At 39.2% G+C, this 9,920-nt stretch overlaps 1 protein-coding gene and 1 non-coding gene across 2 annotated transcripts; both read right to left on the bottom strand.

The window, feature by feature from the left end:
* PCYB_012577 lies at positions 1–4,853 on the bottom strand. Its single transcript has one exon. It is a non-coding gene; the product is annotated as a 28S ribosomal RNA (ribosomal RNA).
* Positions 4,854–8,435: 3,582 nt separating this feature from the next.
* On the bottom strand, positions 8,436–9,257 carry PCYB_012570 (von Willebrand factor A-domain-related protein; the record flags this gene model as incomplete). The annotated part of the gene is made up of 1 exon (XM_004220763.1): positions 8,436–9,257. The coding sequence occupies one exon, from the start codon at positions 9,255–9,257 to the stop codon at positions 8,436–8,438; it is 822 nt and encodes a 273-aa protein (XP_004220811.1).
* Between the last annotated feature and the right edge of the window lie 663 nt (positions 9,258–9,920).

The raw sequence follows: 9,920 nt of genomic DNA, 5'->3' as shown, positions 1-9,920 counted from the left end.
TCTCCATCTCCCTATCCCGTTCCTAAGGCTTCAGCAAAAATGGCATTATATTAACATCATGTTTATAAATTTAAAAAAAATTTGTAACCATTTTGTAAAATGCACTCTATCTACGCAAGGTTTAAAAGCAACCTGTACTCAGAGATTTTTTGCTGCACTTATATTTTGTGGGCTATGCATTAAGGGGTGGATGCTAGATGAAGCAACAAAAAATATAAAATATTAAGTGTCGCAACAAAAAGCACACGCACCTATATGCACACCGATGGGAGAGAATCATCTACGATAGAATTTTAAGAATTATGAAAATAATCCTGTCGCCAGCTTGAGGTAAGAGCTCGAAGAATTAATTGCTCAGGGTTTATAAACCTGATTTCCCCACGAAACTGAAAAAGCAGAAAAAGAAACACTAAACCACTGTGCAATGGATCCATAAAAAATCTATTACACGTATAGCGGGTTCTTTTGTGAAACCCTTCCGCAAAGACTCACAAACGCATTTTTTTTTTATTTCCAAACTTCGGATGAAGAGAGGAAGAAAAAAAAAATGATTCCGGGGGAGCGGCTAATCATGTTGTCTCCATAAGGAGGATATGGCAATAGACATTTGGAAAATTTATCCGTATAACAAAACGATTAAATTAAGTTATACTTAATAGGCCCTTCAAAATATTTCATTTGAATAATTGCTACTTCCACCAAGATCTGCACTAGGGATATGTTTCACGAATACTCACGTATTTCGCTTCTGCACAAAACCCCACGATTTTCTACTCATAAAAAGTTGTCAAAAGGACACAAAAATTGGAGCGGCTTTGCTTTTAAAGCCATTTCACTTTTTATGGCCTGGTATCGGTAATCCGCTTTAGCGCCATCCATTTATTCAGGGCAAGTTCATTCGGCAGGTGAGTTGTTACACACTCCTTAGCGGATCTCCACTTTAATGAGTACCGCCCTGCTGTCATCACAAATCAACACCTTTTTTTATTTTGGATCTAATGAGCGAATATTTAGGCACCTTATCCAGGCATTAGGTTCATCCCTCATTGCCATTTTTTGTTTACCAAAATTGGCTCACTTGAAGTCTCGTATTCTCTCATGCGCAAAGAGAAGAGAGGGAAACAAAGGTATAAAAAAAAAAAAAAAACTGCCTCAGAATGAAGCCGCTTCTTTTTCCTTCTTTCATTTTCTTATTTTTCCTTCCCTCATCATTCTCTTTACGAATTACCCATCCCGAAAGGGAAAATGAAAAAAAAAAATAAATAATAATAGCCTGAAGAAAAATACCAAAAAGATGATATCCTCCTCCAAGACTATTATTACTCCTCTCTTCCTTTCATATATCACCCCTCAATGTGGCAGATAAAAGTACACGTCCGACTTCAGCGATCTTGAGAGATCTTTCGAAAATAACCAGCTAATAGGCTTTTCAGTCAAGGCAACGCATGTGCTTATATTCTACGTGTGCCCCTAAAAGCGCGGTTGATGTGAACTATCCCAAATGTGCACAAAATCAAATAACAACCCTCCCAGTTGAAATTTATGTAGCCATTCTGGACTTCAACGCGGTTTTTAGTTCAAAGCCTCTCGGGTCCTAGCATATATGCTCCTACGGTAGGCAATAAAAAATTATATAATTACTAACCGTAATTGTAAGCATCAAATTCCACCACTTATTTTTGTTGGCTTTAATGAAAACACAACAAAGAGCAGGGATTTCAAATCTACAAAGGTGATCGATTAAAAACCACAACGCGCAAAACTTTGCTGGGTGCCTTTCGCTGCGCTGATCAAGCACCACTACTAAACACCGCAGTCATATGTTTAATCACTATATTTGTTATATATAATCCCACGTTCGCTTGCATATTTGCTAGACTCCTTGGTTCGTGTTTCAAGACGAGAGGGTTAAGGAAAACCTTTTTAGAAACAACTTAAACAGTAAAAAGTGCTGCTTTCGCATACAGTTTTTTACTATTTTTAAAATCTCCCTCAGTAAAGGGGGGAAAAACGTGCGTAACACAGCTGACGGAGACCATACAGTTCCAAAAACACACACAACACTCCATACCCCCGCGAAGAGCAAAAGAGAGAGATAGTGAAAGAGAGAACCATAAGTTCCTTCAACTGTGTGGCGAAGCCGACAAAATATAATTGTAAAATATAATCACAATATATTTGTGTCGCCCCTCCTTAGCCAGGGGGAAAACCGGGGGAAAGAGGTCAAAAAAGGAAAAAAAAAAAAAAAAACACACATATATACATATACAGTACAATTGGGGACGAAAAAACAACACGCGAAGTGTATATCACTCACCCAATAGTATATATATACATATATGTATGCCTCTTTCACTTTCTTTCTCTTCTTTTTTTTTCCCAACTTACCCCCGTGTCCGCTCCACACTTTTTGCAACGTCCCCAAAAATATAAAAAAACCTTTACTGATGTTTCTTTAAATAAGATAAACCATTACACGTTCTCTGGTCATGTCTCTGTGACAGTGATCCCACTCCGAAGTGTCTCGCTCTGGTAAGAATGCAGATTAACTGTGGAAAAGGTCCCGCAGGAAATCTGATCAAACGCTGGAAGAACCAGTCCCAGTGAAAGATGTAACACCTTGAGAAGCATGCCAAAGAAGAGAACAGTAAACCTTACTTTTTCTCTTCCTTAATCCGTTCCACCTTAACGATTTCAGGTACTATTTAATCGCTCATTCCTGAGTACTATTTCATCTTTCCCTTACGGTACTTGTTTGCTATCGGTCTCCTACGTATATTTAGCTTTATATGGTTAACAACAATTAATTTTTTTAAAAAAAAAAAAAAGTTGAAAGAAGGGGGCGTACCACCGTGTAAAAAGTTATGATACTACCCATACCTTTACTCCCCCTGCACACTCATCGGTACAAGCAAAGTCTCGAGCAGGGTAGACCAAAAACCCACAGCACCAACCAAAAAACCCTTCCCATGTACCACACATATTAGTGTTCCAATTTCATGAACACGACTCTCAAATGAAAGAAGTCCCTGAAAAATAAAGAGATATTGAATGGCGAGTGGGAAAAGATCTTTTTCCGCTGCGCCCCCCAAGACAACACTCTTTTGTATATATTTACAAAAACTACGGGCCTTTCACCCTCTATGGGAATGCTATCCTGCATTAATAAAAAATTTCGTTCTCTAGTAAATAAATATGGGCTTAAAATTTTCAGGGACGTTTACTGATATGCTATATATTTTTGTATACGCACACTGGCTGTATATATATAATCATCTTTCACCTAATGTGCTACAATTCTTTACAGAAGAAGGAAAAACCACCCGTAAGGTCCTCTTCTATTGAAAGATTTTCAGCGTAAGCTCCTCCTCGTTTACTTGGCGTTACTAGAGGAATCATTATAATTTTCTTTTCTTCCGCTTATTTTTTTAATGTTTGGCGGATTTGCCCTTCTGCCTTATATTTTGAAATACTTTGTGATTGTATAGGTATGAAAAAACGGTTGCTACAAATACCGTGCATTTCCATTCGTGCTATACGCTAGAGAACTCCTTTAAAAATGCATGCCATTCTTTTTAAAAAAAACGAATAAACATGTTTAACAACATAAGTTGACCGTTTGCCATCAGTTTAACTGAAACTAAGCGTCATTACTTTCATCTATCACATCGAATGAAACAGATACTTATTGGATTTTTCACACTCTAATTATCCGGGAAAATTAATTCACCTTCAAATTAGAGATGCTACACGATCTCACAAAGTACTGTATTACCATTCGAGAGGTGAAGGAATTACTAGTTATGGGCTTTTGTTCTGAAAAACTTTCTGGGGACTAGCTACAAACTTATGCCGCTTTCTAAAGTAGATAACTCCAATGATGATTAAGGTGCCAGAGAAGGAAAAAAAAAAAAAGGGGCACCCACGTTCTGGGTTCTATACCAGTAAGGTGAATGCAGCTCCCTTTTTCCAACTCGCCTTAATCAACCCTGGGTCCGCCGTAGTACATATATATAAAATATATATGGGGTAACAAGGACTACTAAAAAACTTTCCCAGATTGTTTTGTAAGCCATAAAGCACTCGGCAGATGTTATTTCGAATATACTGCGCATAAAAGTTTCCAGTTTTAATACAATCAAAAATGGCACGAGTATGTCACAGCAATCCTACTCAACTTCGTGCGTGTTATTGAGTAAAGGAGATAAAAAGTGGAAGCAAAAAAAAAAAAAAAGAAGGGGAGCGAGCTGATGAAAAAAAAAAAAAGAAGAGAAACCCGAAAGAGTCTACGTCTTTCAATTTTTCCACTTCGCACACACACACCTTCTTATAATTCCTTTCACAAACCACAGTTTATAACCTCGCCCCAATCAATTTAGACACACATATATCCCTACAACTGGTATCCAATATTGAACCGAAACATGAAGACTTAACAAGTAAGATTTCTATCATGCTCTGTAGCAAGGGACATTTTTGACGCCTTGAAAATTAAATTCTGAATAAATAAAGTCCAATCGCTTATGGGCAATTGCGGGGAATTCTTCCTCCTGACGGAAACACTCTAAAAGAGAGTATTTATTACTTTGAAAAACGTCAGTGTGTGAATATGGCTTAGTATTCAAAAATGTGCATTACAGGTTAAAGAAGAAAAAAAAAAAAAAAAAAAAAAAAAAAGGAAAAAAGCTCATATGAATAAAATTCCTACTTGCTTATTTACCCCTTTCTCTTTCTCATTCTAATTTTTTCCCTCCTCCCTGGTGCAAACTTATAAAAACAGAAGTATCATCATCTGCTGTACATATATTGGCTACCCTTTCTTTAGCAAGATTGATGAGCATTTTGCACTTTTTACATTCGGCTTAATAGATGATTCACAGAGAATAATATACGATTTTCGATAAATTCACATTTTTGTGTCACATGTATCGCGTTTAATTGCGGCCTTCTTCGCCGTAGGAACCAAGACATCCATCGTTAAGGTTGTACAAAAAAAAAGGATCCTTCACAACTGGGTGAGAACTGTGCACAGATGTGTCTAATAAAAGCGCACACTGAGACAGACAGAGATAAACTCTACACCACAGCGTGTCGGAATAGGTTAATTCGAAATAAGGAGAGTTCTCATACTCTTAAGCAAAGCGTTGATTTGTTCAATTTAGTTGAAGCGGTTGCAAGTGTAAAACTATTCATGGTGTTAAAAAAACATCCACAACCATTATATAAATAAATATATATATATAATATACCTGTGCGTTCGGTTGGGTACCTTAAAACTTTTATCCTTAAATATATGTGCTTTTCTTATGGAGACTTAGGCGAATGTGCCATCTACGTACCTTTACTTTTTACCTTTCGACATACTTTTATGAGTAGCTAGTTTATATATCAAAACAATACAGTTTTTATCAGTTTTCCGTTGTACTATAATTTTTAAAAAAAAACTTAAAAAAGAAGGGTTGTTGCGTCGTATTTTATCGTATCAATTTAAGGGGAAAAATAAAAAATATCCGTTCCATTATAAATTATTCCTATTCTTTATACTTGCCTTTATTTATTATGACCTTTAAAAAAAGTTGCTCAGTTGCTTAAGAGAGATGAATAAAAACATGCCATCAGAATTTCAGGCAGTTGATATCATTTCCACTATTTGCAAAATTACCAAATGTGTGCTTTTCGTTGTACTACATATAATTTAACTTTGGTTACTATATTGTATTCGTAATTCGTAATTCGTTATTCGTAGTTCGTAATTCGTAGTTCACTATTCGTTATTCGTAATTCGTTATTCGTTATTCGTAATTCGTAATTCGTAATTCGTAATTCGTAATTCGTTATTCGCTAATTTACTTTATATCGTTACTTCCTTTTCTCATTTCACAATCACGACATGTTCATGCAAGATATCTTTCGCTAAGCTGAGACTAGCCAATTGTACTTACCAGGGTCACCTAACCGGTTGCATCTCAAGCTGCTATGTATTTAAGAACCTGACGTTCTCTATCCATTTTTTTCCATTGAGTTATATTTTGAATGTCAATAGTGTACCTCTCGCTAACGTAATATTTTTTGGTGTACCCCCACTAGCCACCATTTTCTTTCAGCTCACCATGCCTATGCTTCAACCCAAAAAATTGCTTCCCCCATTTTTGGTGATTCCCAATATATGTGCAGTACGGTCGTTCCAGCTTCCCCCCCAAAATTTAGTTATTCCCTATCAGGGAAACGTGCCAGTGCACGCCACTTCCTACTAGCTAAGTCTGTTTCCACCTCATAAGAAAAAAACACTCCAAAGGATCCCGCAAATTTTGGCTAGATTCTCACGCTCATCACACGGGCTCGCTAAATATGTTCCCACTTGTTCACTCTTCACACTCGTATTTGAAACAAAACAGTGTACAAAATAACGCAAAAAAAAAAAAAGAAAATATAATGTACCTTTTTCCACTTTGTTTCCATCCCTTTTGTGTACTTTCCAAGTTGCAATCCTTCCAACGTTTTAGCGGCCAATCATATTTCCCCCGCGAGGGTCATTTAAGAACACACCTGCTGATATGGTAAAAAAATACCAAAATGGTTCCCCCCAAAAAAAATTACATCCGACTGAAAAAAACGCTTCATTTTTAACCTCCCCAAAAGTAAACAATCACATTCATCGTATGCATTTTTTAAAAACGTTACTACACAAATTATGTCGCAATTTTTTTTTTGTTTACGCCTAACCCAAACAAGGTTAACTCGAATAACTCCCTTTAATTATCTAATAGAGGAGGAATCACACTGCATTGGGGGAATTCTCATTTCTTGCACTTTGTAACTACCCGCCCAAATAAAAAATTAGCCTTCCCCAAACTTCCCATCAAAATGGACTTCGCCGAACGGAAAAAATTTCCCCACCCGTAAACTTACAACGCACAAAAAGATGAAACGATAAAAAAAAAAAAACCCCATAACAGTTTTACCTTACGAAAGCTCTTTTTTTTTTTTTTTTTTACGACACGAAGAAAAGCTCACCTCCACTCTGGAGAAAAAAGAAATTTACAAAAAATGGCTAGTCGTCTAAAAAGTTCCAACTCCGTTCTCCCCAAATGTACCATTCGAAATGAAGCTAACTTCCACAAAAAATTTTGACCCATGTGAGCAGAAGCGAAAAGGTGCTTTCAGTTGAATGCGTTTCGTTTCTACCCAAAGGGATGGGACACTTGGCGCACCCATCAGCCCACACTGTTAGGTCGCCACCTGGAGGACAATTAACCAACCGTTTTATTTCCTCGCTCTCTACAAGAATACATTCACGACTGTGAACATTACTCCACAGGAGAAAACTCCCCTTCGTTCCTCGAGCATGCGTTCGCATGATCTCCTCCCCAACTCGCTGCACCCAAGGGTGCAACGTACACATATGTAAATGCCCCTATGAACGACCCACCTATGTTCCAACGAGAGCGGAATGAACTTACGCCAAGAGCCCCTCCATCAGGCACTCTCGAGGCACTACCTCCTTCACTGCGCAACTCCCCCATCGGAAACGACCCCAAAATAGGGGGGGGGAGTAAACGCTTTTGGTGGACCCCATTTCTGCGGCAAAGTGCGTAGACCTGTATAATGTCCATCTCGCACAACATATGTTGGACCCAGTTTTCCATCCCACTGGGGCTTACTTTCCCAGCGAGACACAATAAAAGAGCCAACAGGCATAGGCAAAATATATTCCTTCGCAAAATGGGGCAAATAGATCCGCTCGCATCGAAGTTGCCATCGTCCAACCTCTACTCCCGTTCGTCCATCCCCCCAAAAAAGGACCTCCACAGAATTGTGAACCCACTTCTGGGAATAAACTCCCACAGAGAAAAGTACGCCCCCTCCAGATGTTCCTCTCACCAAAGGAGGAAAAATTTTCCATGTGGGTCATTCCTCAAAGTGGACCCCTCCCTCCCCTTTCCTTTTTTTTTTTTGTTTTTCCTCCCGTGTCTCTTTTCAAACCTACCGCTTCAGTATCTACTCTAGTTTCTTAGTTACGCATGTACATGTAAATATGCACTTGTACACATTCTAATGCACCCAGGTGCTTCCACCAGAGGGTGCATGGTCGAAACATATATGCTCGTATGCAGATGTATATACACGCACAAATGAAACTCTTTTACGCGGAGATGCAATAAAGATTGGCCATACGGAGGCGGTCTCTTGCCTCGTAAAAGCGCAGCCCAGTCTTAACATAACGCGCGGCCGGCGGGCTTCTCCCCCATCTGCGAGTTTGAAACGACTGGGCTGCGGTGGCATCTGCATATTGTGTAAACTTGGGACAAATTGGGGCATCTTCGGACATATTGAGGCATCTTCGGATAAGTTGGTGCATCTTCGGACATATTGGGGCATCTTGGGACATCTTCACCTGCCCACTCCGAGCCTCCCGCTGGTGTAGTCCACCCTTTTCAGTCCGTAGAGGCGGAACCCTCCTCGCTGTTCCCCTTGCTGCATATTTTCTCCTTCACATCCGCGGCTGCAGGGATTACAAAGTCCCAGGGCTTAAATATCACGTTCGCGCAGTTCTCGTCACCGATGGCGCAGCCCCCAAGCAAGTATGCGTTGTCCCTGTTCCCTAAGGCGATTCCAACTATCACCAGTTTGACGTTCCTGTCTCTGTAATCTTCCACCACGTCAGGGATGAGGCTCTTATTCGCTCCATAGTCAAATCCGTAGTAAAACAGGACTGCAACCTTCGGTGCATCCTTCCTGGTACCATCCCCAAAAATGACATGCTCCAAGGCGTGTTCCAATGCGTATGCATATAGCGTGTCAGGACTAGTCCCTACGTCATCTATGGCTCGAACTCTCTCAATCAACTTATCCTTATCTTGACTAACCTCATCAGTGAATGGGACTATAACACGTGGGTCTCGCGCGAATAGCACTACGGACATGTGTGCCTTGTCCTTACTCACTCGGACATTCCTAACCATGGATTCTAAAAAGGGGATCGTTCCTTTCTTCCAGTAATCCTTCTGAACAAAGCTAGACTCCTCAACAAGTAAAGTTATGTCATAATAGTTATCACAATAATTTCCTGTGTTCGCTCCCCCATCAGCGCATGATCCTGGGGGGGATTGTGAACCTATGCTGCTGCTACAAAACCCTCCATCATCAATTTCTAAGTCTCCTTTGATGACATATTTAGTGACGCATGTTATAACTTTTTCGTCGGAGCCTTCTTCGCCGCCAAATCTGGGAACAGAATTGTGCGACACAAGGTTCATTTTTGCCGACGCGGAACTGTGGACATGGGCCAACAAGAGGACCAAGCAGGATAGGACATATGCGCCTTTCATTTTGTGTTCTTATTTATTATAACTTTATTGTTACTTTATTGTTACTTTATTGTTACTTTACTGATACTTTATTGTTACTTTATTGTTACTTTACTGATACTTTATTTTTTTTTTCCACCTTTGATTATTTCTCCTCTCCGTTTGTGTTGCCCTCCTACGGGGGAAAATTCCAACTGCCTTAATCGCAAAGGTGGGCGCCCAAAAAGTGGCAGCACAGTGTGGGTCAACTTGGCAGGGTTGGGTGGACACTCGTGCGAAGGTGAGCAAATTAAGTAAACAAAAAAACGAAACAAAAAAATGAAACAAAAAAATGAAACAAAAAAATGAAGCAATTGGAAAAGACTCGTACAAAGTGGCGCTCGGCGGATAGACACTGTTGTGACAAAAACGGATAGGAAACACGAAAAAATTGAAGCAGATAAAATTGAAATAATTGACAAAATAGACAGAACAAAAAAGTTAAATTGTAAACAAAAATAAACTTTAAAAAAAAAAAAACTTTTATAATTAAATTAATATTCATATGCTCCTTTTTTACCACGCGCCAACTAGTTGATAGCCATTTGTCTCTGCCCAACAGACCTACAACGT

Source organism: Plasmodium cynomolgi, chromosome 1 (genome assembly GCF_000321355.1).
Source record: "Plasmodium cynomolgi strain B DNA, chromosome 1, whole genome shotgun sequence".
Taxonomy (NCBI): Eukaryota; Apicomplexa; class Aconoidasida; order Haemosporida; family Plasmodiidae; genus Plasmodium; species Plasmodium cynomolgi.
Note: the sequence above shows the minus strand (reverse complement) of the source record. Positions and strands in the feature narration are given on the sequence as shown.